The following is a 20,000-nucleotide window of genomic DNA, read 5'->3' as shown; positions in this document are numbered from 1 at the left end:
GAATTCCAGTAGAATTTTGAATGCTGTCATCTGCAGAAGTTCCCTCTTAAGAACTCGAGCTGCGTTGAAACGCTTTGGGAATGCCTCGCGTTGTCCACACTTTGAATCACGTGTGAAATCCGGCAAACCGTGACGTAAAGGGAGGTGGTGGGGGGTGCGTCGCATAAACCAGGAAGCTACAAAATGGCTAAGCAATGGTAGCGACATTATCTTCTGATTGTTCAGGTAAGCGCTTTGTGTGTGAATCTGTGCATCCATGAGCTTTAAATGCAAGCAGAACTGTGTGTTCCTTAGCCAATGTGTTGCTTGATTAGCTTAGGAGCATGCTTAGTTGGCTCTGTTAGCATTTTTAGCCGTGCGGCCTGTACCTTTCCCCCGCATTCGCTATACGTGAATATAGTAGGGTTTAGGGAGTGGGGCTATGGGGAGATGCCCAGGGTTGAAGAAACGCTAGCTGGCTATCTCTCCCCAGGTGATGCATCGCTCTGGTATTGCTTAAAAAGCCACTTCGGCTCTAGTAGGTAGGGCTTACACGGTGACAGTTCAGGCCGGTGGGTTGTCTCCACACGATGAGTGTGTTGCAGGCATACCAGGCTGACCTGCTATTAGAGATGGACAAGGGATTCAGCTCTGGGGCTGACAATTTAGGAGTTACATCACGTTATGACCTAACCCTCAGGGTCACAAAGGTACGGTGCAGGCTGTAGGTTAGTCCATTTAAGCTCTAGTAGCCACAGAAAGGGTTAGGGTTAGGGGTTAGGGTTTAGGGTAAGGGCTAACCCTAACTCTGTAATCGGAGATTCCCGACAGGGACAGGGCTTTCCTTCTGAACGGCCTGGTGGCTCCTCCTGGCCTGTTCAGGCAATGCTGTAGGTAAGGGCGATTGCCGACTGGTTCAGGAGAGCACGGCAGCGTTTCGGTGGTACTTCCCTGTCGCTTTCATGGGGCTGCTCGGCAGGCGCAGCCCCAGTCTGGCACGGCTGGGCATCGCAAAGCCCAGAAACAGACCCCGCTGGGAGAGCCCAAGAACTTGAACCGCTCACTCATGAGGCTCAGGTTCAAGATGCTCACCCTCAGAAAGGGACGCCTGTTTTGCACAATTGTCCCTCCTCACAGCAGTCGGGAGAGTAAGAGAAGGCCAACCACCTACTGTGAGGCAGTTCCAGTTTTGGTCCCTTAAAAAGTGGGAGGCACATATGCACACTGTTGTAATTCCTACACCGTTCACCGGATTTGGATGTAAATGCCCTCAAATTAAAGCTGCATTTTGCAGCTAAAGCACAACTTGTTCGTTTCATTTCAAATCCATTGTGGTGGTGTATTGAGCCAAAAATGTTAGAATTGTGTTGGTGTCCCAATATTTATGGACATGACTGTGTATGTATATATATATATATATATGATTTTTTTATTTTTTTTTATTTTTTTTTATATATATATATATATATATGATTTTTGTGTGTGTGTGTGTGTGTGTGTTTTCAGTATGTGTTTGATTATCTCCCTGGTGATGTGTTTGGTTGTGTTGCTGATATCGGGTGGATCACTGGTCACAGCTATGTTGTTTATGGGCCACTCGCTAACGGAGGAACCACCGTGCTGTTTGAAAGCACACCTGTGTACCCAAATCCAGGTAATTCACACACACACACACACACACACACACACACACACACACACGCACACACGCACACACGCACTCACACACACAGTGTGTATTATTAAAGGTGTAGCGCCTCACCAGACACAGGAATTTGGGATTCACTCTCGGGTTGTTTTTGTGTTCTCAAGTAAGACAAGGAAAAAAAATGTGTGTTTGAGTTGAGTGGAGCATAGAGAATCTATTCAGCTGCCCATTAAGCAACACAAAGGACACTGCAGGGTACATGTAAATGAGGAAGATTCAATTCAATTCATGTTTATTTGTATTGCACTTTTAACAAGGAAAATTGTCTCAAAGCAGCTTTACAAAGATAATGTGGTCAAGTCAAGTCAAGTCAAGAAGCTTTTATTGTCATTTCAACCATATATAGCTGATGCAGTACATAGTGAAATGAAACAACGTTCCTCCTGAACCCAGGTGCTACATACAACAACATAAAACAACAGAAAAAAAAACACATAGCCAAGAACTAATAGAAATATCCTCTTGCCACATAAAGTGCATGTGTGCAACTGGTGCAAACAGTGCAAACAGAAAACACAGGACAGTGCAGGACAACACACAATACACAAGAAACAAAATAGCTCCGCCAGTAAACCTGTCCTAACAAAATAAGGTGCACAGTAGCAGAAAAATGTAAACAATATTGTGCAATTAAACATATAGCAGCAAGAGATCAAGTGAACTCAACAGAGATAAAGTGAACGGATGTGCAAAAACGGCATGTAAACATTTTTGTGGTAATGATTAGTGTGAGTGGTACTGAATGATGGGTGTGTGCAGTGTATGATGTGTGTTGAGTCCGGTTTGTGCAGATCAGTCACACGAAGTGAGTATGAGTGTGTGTTAAGTCCGGTAAAATTGTGCAGATCAGTCACACAGTTGTGTGCAAGTGTGTGTGAGTGTGTGTGAGAGTTCAGTTCAGTTTTTTGTTGAGGAGCCTGAGGAAAGAAACTATTGCACAGCCTTGTTTTGGCGGCCCGAATGCTTCGGAACCGCTTCCCTGATGGTAGGAGAGTGAAGAGTGTGTGTGAGGGGTGTGTGGGGTCGTCCACAATGCTGTTTGCCCTCTGTAGAACATGGTCAGAATGGGGGGAGGGAGATGAGCTTTCCTCAGCCTTCTCAGAAAGTAAAGGCTGGGCTTTCTTGGTGATGGAGCTGGTGTTGAGTGACCAGGTGAGGTTATCCGCCAAGTGAACACCAAGGAATTTGGTGCTCTTGACGATCTCCACTGAGGATCCATCGATGATCAGTGGAGAATGGTCGCTCTGTGTTCTCCTGAAGTCAACAATTATCTCTTTAGTTTTGTCAATGTTCAGAGACAGGTTGTTGCTCCACACCAGGCTGTTAACCGAGCACCTCCTCTCTGTATGCTGACTCGTCGTTCTTTCTGATGAGACTCACCACGGTCGTGTCATCGGCGAACTTGATGATATGATTCGAGCTGTGCATTGCTCCATAGTCGTGAGTCAGCAGAGTGAACAGCAGTGGACTGAGCACACAGCCCCGATGGGCCATGAAATTCCGGAGTAAGAACGGGAGTTTTGAGGATGGATTTGAACTGTAGTTAATATCAACAGTCTGCTACACTGACTCAGGACTACAGTTTGCTCTGATCTCCATCACTGCACCTCAACATCGTTTATCTGTAATAAATGAAAAAGAATAAATGAAGATGTTCATTATAAGTGTAAGTTTGTCCCTGATGAACAAGCCGGTGGCGACTGTTTCAAGGAAAAACTCCCCGAGATGCAGAAGGAAGAAACCTTGAGAGGAACCAGACTCAAGGGCGAACCTCATGCTCATCTGGGTGCCACCGAATGTCCATTTATTACAGATAAACGATGTTGAAAAATCTCCCGTTCTTACTCCGGAATTTCATGGATCTCTAGGGCGTTGATGAGAAACCGTCCCGAGCTGCACAAAGTCGCCTCTAAACGAAAAGAACACTATCCAGAGGCAGACAGGACGAAGTGGGAAGATCCACTGAGGGAAGAGGGGCAGAAACAGTGGTCACTGGAACCGAGAGAGAGAGAGAGAGAGAGAGAGAGAGAGAGAGAGAAGAGGGTGACAGGAAGAGAAGGATATGGATTATTAAGTCTCAACCACATTGACTGCTGTACACACTGAAACAGAAACACCATCCAGAGATGCTACAGAATCAGAAAGTTTAGCTGCATGTGGTCCTAGTAAGTAGTCCTAGAAAGTAGTTTTCTTAATTAGAGGGTTGATACTGCAGTTTGAAGGATTTAGGTACATAACCAGTGCTGATGGAAGAGTTATTTTTAGAACAGGTTCAATTACTTCTCAAAGACGTGACTTTAGGGCCATTATCAGCCCAAACCCAAGAACTTGGAGCAACAGAGGGATGTAACCTGCTGAGGCCTATGCGGCACTTTTAGTGGCAGTGAGAAGGTGGTAATGAGAAAGTCTATAAGATTAAACTTGTTAACGATATCTGCAGCCTAAGAATAGAAACAGAGTTCTGTGATAAGCGATTGCGCTACTGCTGGGAACACTGTGTACTACAAGAAAGTCAACAATGCTACTGCCACTCCAACTGACCTCCAGCTGACTTTGTTATTCAGTGCTACTGCCACATTACATCACATCTCACACACCTCACACACCTTAATACATCTTCTACATATATAATATTATGTAAAATGTAAATATCAACACCATATATAAATATAATATGTGTGTGTGTGTGTGTGTGTGTGTGTGTGTGTGTGTGTGTGTGTGTGTAGGTCGGTACTGGGAGATGGTACAGCGGTTAAGGATTAATCAGTTTTATGCTGCTCCTACGGCTCTCAGGCTCCTACTGAAGTATGAGGAGAGCTGGGTGAAGAAGTACGACCGATCCTCTCTCAGAACCCTTGCCTCAGGTCAGTGTGTGTGTGTGTGTGTGTGTGTGTGTGTGTGTGTGTGTGTGTGAGTGTAGTACAGTACAGGACCTATTGAACACCGGATATTTGGTAATTGGTGGATGGTCTCTGCAGTTGGAGAACCCATCAATCACGAGGCATGGGAATGGTTCTACAAAGTGGTGGGAGAAGAGCGGTGCCCTCTTGTGGACACCTGGTGGCAGACAGGTAATTACTACACATTTAAATATAAATGAGGTCACCAGAGGTCATTCAGGAGCTGAAGGTGATCAGATCAGATGTGTTCCTCATAAAACCATAACAGTGTGATGATGAGGATAATTACTACAGAGACCACTCATTTATACCCTTTAAAACCTCTTATATACACTATAGCCATTCATCTATACCCTATAAGTTTAAGTCAAGTTTATTTCTAAAGCGCTTTTCACAACATTGTCTCAAAGCAGCTTTACAGAATTTAACAGTGAAGGTGAATGGTGTGTGTTTATCCCTGATGCGCTCCATGGAGACTGTGGTGAAGGAAAACCCCATTAGATGTTATAAGGAAGAAACATTGAGAGGAATCAGACTCAAAAGCAGAGAGAGAAGGAGAAAGAAGGAGAGAAGGATATGGATTATTAAGTCTGGTGATTGTTGTATGAAAGTTAAGTCACTGTGCAGTTTGGACTCTGGTAAGATTCACTCTGGCAGCAGAACTAAAAGGGAGAAGCAGAAGGAAACACAGACATGAGGATCTCTGGGATAAGAGACGACCCACCACACCACCATCAACAAACCTGAGTGAACGTGTGAGAGTGAGGAGACGACAGCATCCAAATATCCCAGTTCACCAAACACTCTATATCCATGATCCTGTAACGACATCATATTTCTAATTTTAGCAATATTTCTAAGGTGAAAGAAGGAGATCCTGGTGATATTATTCACGTGAGACTCAAAGGAAAGACTCGGGTCAATAATCACACCAAAGTCTTTGACTGCTGTACACACTGAAACAGAAACACCATCCAGAGATGCTACAGAATCAGAAAGTTTACTTCTAGCTGCATGTGGTCCTAGTAAAAGTACTTCCGTCTTATCTGAGTTTAGCAGAAGAAAGTTATCAAGCATCCACTGTCTAATGTCCTTTACACACTCCTCAACATTGTTAAGCTGATCTCTCTCACCTGTCTTTGCTGAAATATACAGCTGTGTGTCATCAGCATAGCAATGGAAGCGAATCCCATGTTTATGAATAATTTCACCCAGAGGCAGCAGATATAAAGAGAAAATGGGCCAAACTGATAGTGATCAGTCAAATAAGACCTGAGCCAGGAGAGAGCTTTCATCGGCATTCAGGGACAGGCATTAATTTGGTATAAATCCGACCTGTCTGATCATTACAATTTTGTAGATTTGAATTAAAAACTATCCAAGTTAATGCAATTAAATTATGGGGTACCACAAGGTTCAGTTCTAGGACCCCTGTTTTTCACAATATACTTGCTCCCCTTGAAAAATATTATTAGAAGGCATGGGATTAGCTTCCACTGTTATGCTGATGATACCCAACTACCTATCTCATCGAAACCAGACGATACGCTCAATTGGCTCGGATAACTGAGTGTGTTAAAGAATTAAAAGACTGGATTGTTCAGAATGCAGCAGTCAGAGTTCTCACAAGGTGGAGAAAATATCACCATATAACTCCAATCTTCTCATCCCTACACTGGCTACATGTTAAGTTTCGAATCCACTACAAACTACTGCTTCTTACTTATAAAGCACTAAATGGTTTATCTCCATGTATCTCCAGTCTTCTAACACGCTACAATCCGTCACGCTCCCTGAGATCTCAAAACTCTGGACTTCTAGTAGTTCCTAGAATAGCAAACTCCACTAAAGGTGGAAGAACATTCTCACATCCAGCTCCTAAACTTTGGAATAGTGTTTAGGTGTTCGGGGCTCAGACACGCTCTCCCAGTTTAAGTGCAGACCAGTGGTGGGCCGTGCATTTGGTACCTGGGCCTTCAGTGAGGATGTACCCGACTTAATCCACCTTTTAAGGTGCACTACCATGCACGCTCACACTTTATATACATTACTGATCTGTATCCCTATTTATTACCCACACTGTCTATACTGTCTCACATTGTCTGTATTGTCTTGTCTTGTCTGTTTTGTCATGTATAGGTTTTATTTATGTCTGTACTTTTGAGAGTCACTAAAAGCTGGAACCAAATTCCTTGTGTGTGTCAACACACTTGGCCAATAAACTTGATTCTGATTCTGATTCTGATTAATACACCACTATCACGTCGCAATTATAGAAACCATCAATACAATACAAAAACACAATATAACAACACGTGGCATTACAGAGAGACATTTCACATATGGAGGTGAAAATCATTTTACTAAAACAACAAACCCAGTTACACTCCAAACCTCTACACTACAACCACAACTGTGCACCTACAACATCTGGAGCAGTTCACAACTAATATTTGTCTAATAACATGACAAAAACATTCAAATGTAAATAAAACACAACCTACTCACCAGAGATGCAGACTCTGTAATCCAGTGGTATCGCTCGTATTCACTGGTCTGGAAGTGGAGATCAAACCCTTTCCCAGGCTGAGACACGCTAGCGAGCTTCGGGGTTGGTGACCTCCTCACCATGTCTCGCTTTTCTTCTAAATGAATTTTTAAGTACGTCTGAGACTAAATCAATTTCTCTTCCTCCGTAGGCATAAAAAAGTCTAACTCAGATGTATGAACGTGTGCAGAGCTACACATGTGTTTTACCAGTCGAACTCGGCTGTAACAGTTTCCCTCTGAACAACCAATCAGAGGACGGAACAATGCTGACGCTATTCTGGGCCAGTGATCTGCTCTGTGAGGAGAATCTGAAATCTGATTGGTTAAAAAAACAGAGATATTTGTTAAGGAGACTATAGTAAAAAAGGCCTGTAGGGCAGGCTTTGAAGGCCCTGGACAGATTAGATTCACATGGCAGCACATAGAGGCTAAAATCGGATTAAACTAAAAAATCTAACATCCAAATACACATACTGAAGCAGTGCAGCCGAGAGAAACACTACGACATGAAGAGAAGAAACTGTTGGGAATAAATGAATAGAATTTCATGGAACAAATATTAGAGTTTAGGTTGTAAATGTAGGTCAGAGCTTCTGGTAGTGTTTAGACCAGCAGAGAAGCTTTACTGACCCTGACCTCACGCCACTGGTGCAGGTTGTATCTTTTTAGCGAGTTCTACACATAACACACGTCACATCATAACCTTGTGCTCCAGAACATCTGATCACATCACATTATCAACAGCAGCTACGCTAATTTCTCTCCACTGCTTCTCTTTCTCTCCCCATCGCGAGGCATCCTAAGGTTGCTCCAGCTTGTGTGTGTGTGTTTCCCACAGAGACGGGTGGAGTGTGTATCGCACCGCGACCTGCTGAACCCGGAGCTGAGATTCGCCCTGCCATGGCCATGAGGCCTTTCTTCAGCATTCAGCCTGCGTTACTGGATGAAAAGGTAACATCTGCTACAGATCTGCTACATCAACGTTTATGTATAACAGTTACAGTTTCATTTACAGCAGAAACACATTCTAATGTAAAACTCCACAGAATGAATGTAGAATAAAGTGTAGAATACACATCTTATTTATTTTCATGTTGTTTATAATGACTTGTCTTCACAGGGCCAGGTCCTGACAGGAAATGATGTCAGTGGCGCTCTGTGTATTGGCCGGCCATGGCCTGGAATGGCCAGAAGCATTTTTGGAGATCATCAGAGATTCATAGATGCCTACTTTAAACCCTATCCTGGTGAGTGCACCACTGTCCATCAGTATGAAGGAGTCATGGCCTAACAAGATCTATATCTGTGTGTGTGTGTGTGTGTGTGTGTGTGTGTGTGTGTGTGTGTGTGTGTGTGTATTTGGAGTGTAACGGTACCTCAATTTTTAAGTCACAATTCAGTACAATTTCGGTACAGTTGGGGGATGAAATGCAAAACAGAAAATTTCTTGTATTTTTATTTTTATTAACGCAGTTTATTGTTATTAACATTTGTAAACATCAACAGTTTTCTTTTTTTTTTATAATTTTAAATAAAATGCATGTTAAGTTAAATAAAATAAAATAAAAATTAAATGCAATATATCTAATTAATGAAATTCAATTATTTAAATTTGTTATAATAATCAAATAAAATTAAATCAGTTGAAAAATTTATGGAACAATTAATCAATTTATTAGACCCCATTTGTTGATATAGATGTGTATATAAATGGAATGGCAGTGCGCAAAACAAAATCTGAATTTGACAACACATTAGAAATCGCATTTCCGCTACGGAGTGAGGAGCCACAGTGACACTGCACTAACTGTAGTTTCTCGTTTATACCCCTGGCACTGTTGTGTATATTTTCACGTTTAATAATAATAAAAAAAAAACAGTGACACTGCGCTTAAGTGAGAGGCAGAGACTAAATAAACTTGCAGTCTGCAACTTGATATGTTCCTGGGGGAACTCAGATTGTAACAATGTTCCACAAGTAAACAGGATTCTGGTAAACCAAACTGAAAGACCTGCACCAAAACGTTTCTGCACGAATACGTGCACCGGTACATCCCTAATATAACAAACCCCTAACAGAGTTTCTCATAGAAAAATTGCAAAGAGTTTGAAGTTCTCATCATCTACAGTGCATCATATCATCAAAATATTCAGAGAATCTGGAACAATCTCTGTGTGTAAGGGTGAAGGCCGGAAAACCATACTGGATGCCGTGATCTTCAGGCCCTTAGACGCCACTGCATCACATACAGGAATGCTGCAGTAATGGAAATCACAACATGCGCTCAGGAACACAATTCACCGTGCCATTCACCATCCCCGGCTAAAACTCTATAGGTCAAAAAAGAAGCCGTATCTAAACATGATCCAGAAGCTCAGGTGTTTTCTGAGGGCCACGGCTCATTTAAAATGCACTGTGGCAAAGTGGAAAACTGTGCTGTGGTCAGACGAATCAAAATCTGAAGTTCTTTTTGGAAAACTGGGACACCATGTCATCCAGACTAAAGAGGACAAGGACAACCCAAGTTGTCTCAGCGCTCAGTTCAGAAGCCTGCATCTCTGATGGTATGGGGTTGCATGAGTGCGTGTGGCATGGGCAGCTTACACATCTGGAAAGGCAGCATCAATGCTGAAAGATATATCCAAGTTCTAGAACAACATATGCTCCCATCCAGACGTCGTCTCTTTCAGGGAAGACCTTGTATTTTCCAACATGACAATTCCAGACCACATACTGCATCAATTACAACATCATGCTGTGTAGAAGAAGAATCCGGGTACTGAAATGTCCACCTGCAGTCCAGAGCTTTCACCCAGAGAAAACATTTGGTGCATCATAAAGAGGAAGATGATAGAAGAAGAGCTGAGACAGTTGAGCAACTAGAAGCCTGTATTAGACAAGAATGGGAGAACATTCCTATTCCTAAACTTGAGCAGCTTGTCTCCTGAGTCCCCAGACGTGTACAGACTGTTATAAAGAGAAGAGAGGACGCCACACAGTGGAGACATGGCCTTGTCCCAACTTTGATGCTATGAAATAAAAAATGTTTACCCTTTAAATAAAAATTTTTCTCAGTTTAAACATTTGATATGTCATCTATGTTGTATTCTGAATTAAATAATTAAATTTGAAACTTACATTTGAAACTGTGTGTGTGTGTGTGTGTGTGTGTGTGTGTGTGTGTGTGTGTGTGTGTGTGTGTGTGTGTGTGTGTCTTTGTATGTGTGTGTGTTGGCACTGTAGGGTATTATTTTACAGGAGATGGAGCACACCGGACAGCAGAAGGATATTATCAGATCACGGGACGGATGGATGATGTCATCAACATCAGCGGCCATCGCCTGGGCACGGCAGAGATCGAGGACGTGCTGGTGAGAGGCGGAGCTTCTTTCCTATATAATGATCAGCAGGCTGTTAATTGAATGATTTGGACTGTGACGTTCTTGTGCAGGACGAGCATCCGGACGTCCCAGAGGCTGCTGTTATCGGAGTTTCTCACGACATTAAAGGAGAAGGTGAGAGTGTTCACTCAGTAAATCACTGGGGTGTGGGGAGAGATGAAGGGTGTTAAACTGCCCTAGCCCAAACTGCCCATGACCATGCTTAAGTTCTTTCCTTCTTCTCCTCTATTCCCAAATATGCAAATTAGTCTCTATACCAGTCTCTGTGTTTTGTGTGTGTGTGTGTGTGTGAGAGAGAAAGAGAAAGAAGACTGCAGAGGAAGTAAATAAAGCCTGCATTGTTGAAGCTGCAGTGTGGAGTTTGAGGTCTAAGGGGTTCTTTCTCCATACTGTGTGTGTGTGTGTGTCTGTGTGCGCGCATTATATAATTAATAAAAGAGTGAGAATGGGAGAGATCAGACTGAACTAAACACAGGAAATTCTGGTGTTTATATTAGATTTATATGAAGATGTAATGTGGCGCCCTCTGCTGTTAGACAGTGAGACTCTACATTAAAGCCAGGATTATAATTTATATTTATATTTATATAACTTTAAAGTGTATAATGTCAGGTGCCTGAACGATTCAGTAGAACAAGATTAAATCCATTTCCTGATAAACAATTGATCACTTCCTGTGTCCTCAGTTCCGTTTGCATTCGTGGTTATGAAGGAGAACGTGTTGAAGAACCAGGAAGCTGTGGTGAAGGAACTCAGAGTGCTGGTGGCCACCAAGATTGCCAAATACGCCGTCCCTGACCACTTCCTGGTGCCAGACAAACATTATTTGATATTTCTATTTTATTTATACATTTATTTCAATGTTATAACAATAATTCAGTTTGAATAATACAACTGAGAGACATATAATAATACAGTATCTCACAAAAGTAAGTGCACCCCCACATTTCACCAACTACTTTATTATATGTTCTCAAAGGACAATACTATAAAAATGAAACTTGGATATATTTAGAGGAGTCAATGAGCACTGTCCTATAAAAATAACTCAACATACAGCCATTATTGTCTAAAGTGTGTCGAAAGTGTGAGGAAGGTTGTAGCTCAGTAGTTAAGACATTGGACTATGGATCGAAAGCTCATAGGGTTTGGGTTAGGTTTTGGGTTTGGGGTTGGGTTTAGGGATGGGGTTAGGGTTTAGGGTAAGAGTTAGGGTTAGGTCAGGGTTTGGGTTACTGTTAGGGTTACCACCAGGCACCACCAAGCCCTTAATCCTCATTTGCTCAGTTGTAAGTCGCTCTGGATAAGGCCGTCTGCTAAATGCAATAAATGTGAATATTTAATGTGAGTATCATTGTTATCCATAACCCAGCCATTATGGATGCACAAGCCAGTGCACTCTTAGTGCCGGTCCCAAGCCCGGGTAAATGGGGAGGGTTGCGTTAGGAAGGGCATCCAGCGTAAAACATGTGCCAAATCAAATATGCGGATCACAAATGAGAATTTCATACCGGATCGGTCGAGGCCCGGGTTAACAACGACCGCCACAGGTATCGTTAGCCAAAAGGGTACCGGTGGAAATTGGGCTACTGTTGGCCGAAGGAGGAGAAGGAGAGGAGGAAGACGTCTACGGAGACAGCAGGAAAAGGAGCAGTGTAGGAGAGTGGAGGTTCGGGTTGGTACTTTAAATGTTGGTACTATGACGGGTAAAGGGAGAGAGATAGCTGATATGATGGAGAGGAGAAAGGTAGAGATGCTGTGTGTTCAGGAGACCAAGTGAAAAGGGAGTAAGAGCAGGAACATTGGAGGTGGGTTTAAACTGTTTTATCATGGTGTGGATGGGAAGAGAAATGGTGTAGGGGTGATTCTGAAGGAAGAGTACAGTAAGAGTGTAGTGGAGGTGAAGAGAGTTTCTGATAGGGTGATGATCGTGAAGGTGGAAGTTGAAGGGATGATGATAAATGTCATCAGTGTTTATGCTCCACAAGTTGGCTGTGAGATGGAGGAGAAGGAAAGATTCTGGAGTGAGTTAGATGAAGTGGTAGAAGGTGAACGTAGGAATGAAAGATTGGTGATTGGGGCAGACTTTAATGGGCATGTAGGTGAAGGGAACAGAGGTGATGAGGAGGTGATGGTAGGTATGGTTTTAAGGAGAGGAATGTGGAAGGGCAGATGGTGGTAGATTTTGCTAAAAGAATGGAAATGGCAGTGGTGAACACGTATTTTAAGAAGAAGGAGGATCATAGGGTGACGTATAAGAGTGGAGGAAGGTGCACACAGGTGGATTATCTTCTGTGTAGGAGATGCAACCTGAAGGAGATTGGAGACTGTAAGGTGCTGGCAGGGGACAGTGTAGCTAGACAGCATCGGATGGTGGTCTGTAGGATGGTTTTGGAGGCGAAGAAGAAGAGGAGGAAAGTAAGGTTTGAAAGAAGAATAAGATGGTGGAAACTGAAGGAGGAAGAGTGTAGTGTGAGGTTTAGGGAAGAGGTCAGACAGGGGCTTGGTGGTGGTGAAGAGGTGCCGGATGATTGGGCAACTACTGCAGGAGCGATGAGGGAGGCAGATAGAAAGGTACTTGGTGTGACATCTGGAAATAGAAAGCAAGACAAAAAAACGTGGTGGTGGAATGAGGAAGTGCAGGAGAGCATTAGGGGAATGAGGTTGGCAAAACAGAAGTGGGATCGACAGAGTGATGAGAAAAGTAGGCAGGAGTACAAGGAGATGCAGCAGCAGGTGAAGAGGGATGTGGTGAAAGCCAAGGAAAAGGCATATGAGGAGCTGTAGGAGAAGTTGGACACTAAGGAAGGAGAAAAGGATTTATACCGATTGGCCAGGCAGAGGGACCGAGCTGGGAAGGATGTGCTGCAAGTTAGAGCAATAAAGGATGGAGAGGGAAATGTTTTGTCTAGTGAGGAGAGTGTGTTGAGAAGATGGAGGGAGTATTTTGAGCAGCTGATGAATGAGGAAAATCAGAGAGAGAGAAGGTTGGAGGATGTAGAGTTGGTGAAGCAGGATGTAGATAGGATTAGTAAGGAGGAAGTGAGAGCAGCGATTAAGAGGATGAAGAGTGGAAAGTCGGTTGGACCAGATGACATACCGGTAGAAGCGTGGAGATGTTTAGGAGAGATGCAGTGGAGTTTTTAACCAAGTCAAGTCAAGAGGCTTTTATTGTCATTTCTACTATACACAGTGGTACACAGTACACAGTAAAAACTAGACAACGTTTCTCCAGAACCCTGGTGCTACACTAAACAACAACAAACAAAATAACATAGAGCTACAACACAAGTTACATAAAGTGCATCGAGTGCAACCTGGTGCAAACAGTGCAGACAGACAGTGCAGACAGACAGTGCAGACAGACAGTGCAGACAGACAGTGCAGACAGACGACACAAGACAAGACACAAAACCCAATATGGCGCTGACCAGTAAACCTACTGTAATCTTGATTATACAGTACTGTACAAGAAGACTGTAAAAACTTTACAAACAAAAAACTATACCCCAGAAGTGACTATAAACAGAACAATGTAGTGCACAAATACAGCAGCAGTTGAAGGTGCAAAAAACAGCATGTAAACAGTAAAATACAGTGATAATGATAAATGTGCAAAAAACAGCAGTTATGATTGTGGTACAGTCAAGAATAATAAATAATAAATAAATGAATGGTGGTGGAATGGATTGAGATTAGTGATGAGTGTGTGTTAAGTCCAGAAAAAATGTTACAGTTCGTTACACACATTTGAGTGCGTGTGTGTGTGTGTGTGTGTGTGTGTGTGTGAGAGTTGCGTTTCATTTCTGTTTATTGAGAAGCCTGATGGCTTGTGGAAAGAAACTGTTGCACAGTCTTGTTGTTGCGGCCCGAATGCTTCGGAACCGTTTTCCTGATGGCAAGAGGGTAAAAAGTGTGTGTGACGGGTGTGTGTGGTCTCCACAATGCTGTGTGCTTTGCGGATGCAGCGTGTGGTGTAAATGTTCATGATAGAGGGGAGAGAGACTCTGATGATCTTCTCAGCTGTCCTCACTATCCTCTGTAGGGTCTTGCGATCCGAGACGGTGCAGTTCCCAAACCAGGCAGTGATGCAGCTGCTCAGGATGCTCTCAATGATCCCTCTGTAGAACATGGACAGGATGGGGGGAGGGAGGTGGGTTCTCCTCAGCCTTCTCAGGAAGTAGAGACGCTGCTGGGCTTTCTTGGTGATGGAGCTGGTGTTAAGTGACCAGATTGTTTAACAGGATTTTGGAAGGTGAAAAGATGTCTGAGGAATGGAGAAGGAGTGTGCTGGTACCGATCTTTAAGCATAAGGGAGATGTGCAGACCTGCAGTAACTACAGGGGAATAAAGTTGATCAGTCACACCATGAAGTTCTGGGAAAAAGTAGTGGAAGCCAGGCTGAGAGAAGAGGTGACCATCTGTGAGCAGCAGTATGGTTTCATGCCGAGGGAGAGCACCACAGACGCATTATTTGCTTTGAGGATGTTGATGGAGAAGTATAGAGAAGGACAGAAGGAGCTGCATTGTGTATTTGTGGATTTAGAGAAAGCGTACGACAGGGTGGAGAGAGGAGTTGTGGTATTGTATGAGGAAGTCAGGTGTGTCAGAGAAGTATGTGAGGGTGGTGCAGGACATGTATAAGGACAGTGTGACAGCAGTAAAGTGTGCAGTAGGTACGACAGACTGGTTCAGGGTGAAGGTTGGACTGCATCAAGGATCGGCCCTGAGCCCTTTCCTGTTTTCAGTGGTGATTGACAGGTTGACAGACGAGGTCAGACAGGAGTCTTCCTGGACTATGATGTTTGCGGATGATATTGTGATTTGTGGTGAGAGTAGGGAGCAGGTCGAGAAGAGCCTGGAGAGGTGGAGGTATGTGCTGGAGAGAAGGGGAATGAAAGTCAGTAGGAGTAAGACAGAGTACATGTGTGTGAATGAGAGGGAGGGCAGTGGAGGGGTGCGGTTGCAGGGAGAAGAGGTGGAGAAGGTGGAGGAGTTCAGGTACCTGGGGTCAACAGTGTAAAGTAATGGAGAGTGTGTTAGAGAAGTGAAGAAAAGAGTGCAGGCAGGGTGAAGTGGGTGGAGAAGAGTGATAGCAGGAGTGATTAGTGATAGAAGAGTATCTGCAAGAATGAAAGGGAAAGTTTATAGGACTGTGGTGAGACCTGAGATGTTGTATGGATTAGAGACAGTGGCATTGAGTAAAAGACAGGAGGTGGAGCTGGAGGTGGCAGAGCTGAAGATGTTAAGGTTTTCGTTGGAAGTGACGACGATGGACAGGATAAGAAATGAGTTTATTAGAGGGACAGCGCATGTAGGATGTTTTGGTGACAAGGTGAGGGAGGCGAGATTGAGATGGTTTGGACATGTGCAGAGGAGGGACATGAATTATATTGGTAGAAGAATGCTGAGGATGGAGCCACCAGGTAGGAGGAAAAGAGGAAGGCCAAGGAGGAGGTGGTGAGGGAAGACATGCAGGTAGTTGGTGTAAAAGAGGCAGATGTAGAGGACAGGGTGGTATGGAGAAGGATGATCCGCTGTGGAGACCCCTAATAGGAGCAGCCGAAATAAGAAGAAGAAGAAGATCATTGTTATCCATCACTTAATCCTGAATTCACCAGAGCTGCACAGATTGTTGCTGGGATCCTCGTCAACTCCTCCATAATCAAGTCAAGTCAAGTTTATTTCTATTGCGCTTTTCACAACAGACATTGTCTCAAAGCAGCTTTACACAAATCAACAGTGAAGGTGAATGGTGTGTGTTTATCCCTGATGAGCAGCCGTGGCGACTGTGGCAAAAAAAAACTCCCTTAGATGTTATGAGGAAGAAACCTTGAGAGGAACCAGACTCAAAAGCAGAACCTCATCCTCATTTGGGTGACATCAAGAGTGTGATCATAAATCTTTCAACAATACAGAACACTGGAGAGTGAGAACTAACATGAGCACTGGAGTATAAGATTATAAGTAAATGTTCTTTCTACAGTCTTTGGTATAAAAGTAGGAGCTACTGAGCATTTGTGATCATCACAGATCCAGCATCAGCTTCTCCATGCCAGAGCCTTTAAACACTCCAGGAGGTCCAATGTCAAAACCACACATGTAGTGGGATCCAATTGGCACTGGTACGTCTCTAGATGGTTCAGGATGTTTGCGAGTTCGGCATCTACTTTTTCAAAGATCCATAATCTTCATGAGGTGGGACGTGACTGGAGCTGGAGCAACCTCAGGATGCCTCGGGATGGGGAGAGAAAGAGAAGCAGTGGAGAGGAATTAGCGTAGCTGCTGTTCATGATATTAACAGCACAAGTTGATAATGTGATGTGATCAGATGTTCTGGAGCACAAGGTTATGATGTGATGTGTGTTATGTGTAGAACTCGCTAAAAACATACGTCTTTAATCTGCACTTAAACTGGGTGAGTGTGTCTGAGCCCCAAACACTGTCAGGAAGAATATTCCAGAGTTTAGGAGCTAAATGTGAAAATGCTCTACCACCTTTAGTGGACTTTGCTATTCTAGGAACTACCAGAAGTCCAGAGTTTTGAGATCTCAGGGAGCGTGACGGATTGTAGAGTGTTAAAAGACTGGAGAGATACATGGGAGCCAAACCATTTAGTGCTTTATAAGTGAATAGCAGTAGTTTGTAGTCTATTCGAAACTTAACAGGAAGCCAATGTAGGGATGAGAAGATTGGGGTTATATGGTGATATTTTCTTGACCTTGTGAGAACTCTTGCTGCTGCATTCTGAACTAACTGAAGCTTGTTTATTAATGATGCAGGACATCCACCTAGTAATGCATTACAGTAGTCCAGTCTGGAGGTCATGAACGCATGGACGAGCTTCTCTGCATCAGATATAGACAACATGTTTCTTAACTTAGAAATATTTCTAAGGTGAAAGAAGCTGTTTATGCGATTTTTAAAAGACAAGTTGCTCTAAAATAACTCCCAGGTCTTTTACTGTTGACTAGTGGTTACAGAACATCCGTCTAAACGCAGGTTGAGATGCTGGAGCTTCTGTGTACTGGTTTTTGGGCCGATGAGCAAAATCTCCGTCTTATCAGAATTTAATAGTAGAAAGTTATGGGTCATCCAATCTCTTATTTCCTTAACACACTCAGTTATGCGAGCTAATTGAGTGTATCGCCTGGTTTAGTTAAGATATTTAGCTGGGTATCATCAGCATAACAGTGGAAGCTAATTCCATGCCTTCTAATAATATTTCCTAACGGAAGCATGTATATTGTGAAGAGCAGGGGTCCTAGAACTGAACCTTGTGGCACGCCATAATTTACTAGCATTAGCCTGGATAGCTCTCCATTTAAATCTACGAAATGGTAACGATCAGACAGGTAGGATTTAAACCAGCTTAATGCCTGTCCCTGAATGGCATAATGACATCACAGAGCTGCTGGATGTTACACACACAGTGCTTCTCCACCTTCTTGAGGTGCTCCCCACAGTTGCTCGAAAGGGTTCAGTTCTGGAAATATACCGTCATCCCCTTCACCTTTAGATTCCTCAGCAAGGCAGTTGTCATCTTGGTGGTGTGTATGGGGTCGTTATTATATTGGAAAACTGTGGTTCGGAAAGTTTTCCAAATTCTGGCTTCTGAAGGGAAGAGCATAATGTTCTGCTACATAATGTCACAGTACATGTTGGAACGCTGGAACGCAATGCTGCAGCACTCATGTGTCTGCACCTGATGCTCAGCACGAGGACTCGACTTCTTTGATGGACCCTTGTGTGGTTTGTTCTGGGTGAAACCCGCGTTGGAAAACCTCTGTATGACCAGGACCACTGTACTGTAACTCAGTTTCAGGGTGATACTGATCTTCTTACAGCTTCGGCATCTTTGTGGAAAACAACAATTCTAATTCTCACATCCTCAGAGACTATTTACCATGAGGTCCATGTAGAACATCCAGTGGTCAGTGTGTATCTGTGTGCATCGATGTAACTGCTCTAATACACGATACACACATTTCTATGGTTCTGATAAGCAGACAAGAACATGATGAATATAACAAGTGGCTTTACATGTTTACACCACGTACAGCTGTTATCACTGAGGGTGTACTCACTTTTGTTGCCAGTTATTTAGACAATAATGTCTCTTTGTTAAGGACAGTAAATCTGTACTGTATACAGCTGCACACTGACTCCTCTAAAATATGACTTCTTCTGCAGGAGATGGAGATTTTAGATGTTCTACATGCTGACCTGTTTTTGTTTTCCGTCTTGGTGTGTAAGGTGGTGAAGCGTCTTCCAAAGACTCGCTCTGGGAAGATCATGAGGAGAATTCTCCGAAAGGTGGCCATGGGGGAGGTGGAAAGTCTGGGGGACATCTCTACTCTGGACGACCCAACTGTAGTGACTGAGATCCTCGAGGCTCATCAGCTCTACAGGGACCAAGCGACCAGGGTGTGACATCACAGGGGGTTGGGGCAATAACAGGAAGTACATCTGAAAGTCACACACACACACACACACACACACACACACACACACACACACACACACACACACACACACACACACACACACACACACACACACACACACACACACACACGTATTAAGAAAGTTCACTTCCCACAATACAGACAGTTCAGATGAGTAACTCTAACTCTGTGTGCTGTTTAGGATGTGACAGAGGTCATGACTTTTAGGCTAAAAACATGTAGAGAAATAAAACCTTTGATAAAATTATAAACTGTGATAAAATGGTTACAGAAATGACGTGGTAATGCAGGTGTGTCTTCAGTTCAAGCACTAACAAAACTGTGATTAGATTCCCTTTATTACTAACCTTTTATAATCCTTTATAACCCTTCATAACATTTCAGAGTGTATCATAACCCTTTATGAACTCCTCCATGAGGAATATTATACTGATGATTTATTAGATCTCAGAGGTGAAATGATTAATATTTTATTACAGGTTATGTTACATTATAGTGAACACTCTGACCTTATAAACACGTTGTAATGCCTCATAATCACAGGATAGGAGATCAAAAACTGTCCATCAGGAAAACTCCACAACTAAAAAACACAAGATTTGTATTGAGATTTTATTAACAATTTATATAAAAAAAAAATAGTACAAAATCATTAAAAATCATAAAAAAATAGTGAGAAAATGTGAGAAATTAAGGAGATCTTACCTTACCCAGGTGAGATGTTGAAGGTCAGAAGTCAGCTGTTGTGAGGATTCATTGAGGAGTTATAAGTGCTTGTAAGACTTTCTGAGCTCTTGGTGAGAAACAAATTATGTGATGGTTATGAAGCGTTATGAGGTTATGTAGAGCATTAATGAACATGAATAATAAACTAAATGTGATCATGTGATTATTGTTTAATATGAACATTCTGCCAGTGATCAAATTTCAAATCCAATAAGTCCAATATCTCCTGTTTCCTTTAATCTCTCTCTCTCTCTCTCTCTCTCTCTC

The 20,000-nt window shown here is 43.0% G+C and overlaps 1 protein-coding gene across 1 annotated transcript in view; it reads left to right on the top strand.

Moving 5' to 3' along the window:
* Positions 1 to 19,066, top strand: part of acss1 (acyl-CoA synthetase short chain family member 1) — a 42,751-nt gene extending 23,685 nt beyond the window's left edge. The window contains exons 6-14 of the mRNA XM_083544659.1: positions 1,486 to 1,633; positions 4,414 to 4,551; positions 4,666 to 4,758; positions 7,976 to 8,088; positions 8,258 to 8,384; positions 10,382 to 10,509; positions 10,590 to 10,653; positions 11,226 to 11,347; positions 18,796 to 19,066. Of these exons, the coding sequence (XP_083400785.1) occupies positions 1,486 to 1,633; positions 4,414 to 4,551; positions 4,666 to 4,758; positions 7,976 to 8,088; positions 8,258 to 8,384; positions 10,382 to 10,509; positions 10,590 to 10,653; positions 11,226 to 11,347; positions 18,796 to 18,972 (1,110 nt within the window). The 3' untranslated portion in view covers positions 18,973 to 19,066. The remainder of the gene's footprint in view (positions 1 to 1,485; positions 1,634 to 4,413; positions 4,552 to 4,665; positions 4,759 to 7,975; positions 8,089 to 8,257; positions 8,385 to 10,381; positions 10,510 to 10,589; positions 10,654 to 11,225; positions 11,348 to 18,795) is intronic.
* Positions 19,067 to 20,000: the final 934 nt, after the last annotated feature.

This window comes from Silurus aristotelis (assembly GCF_946808225.1).
Source record: "Silurus aristotelis genome assembly, chromosome: 6".
NCBI lineage: Eukaryota > Metazoa > Chordata > Actinopteri > Siluriformes > Siluridae > Silurus > Silurus aristotelis.
The sequence above is the reverse complement of the archived record's forward strand: the minus strand, read 5'-3'. Positions and strand labels throughout refer to the sequence as shown.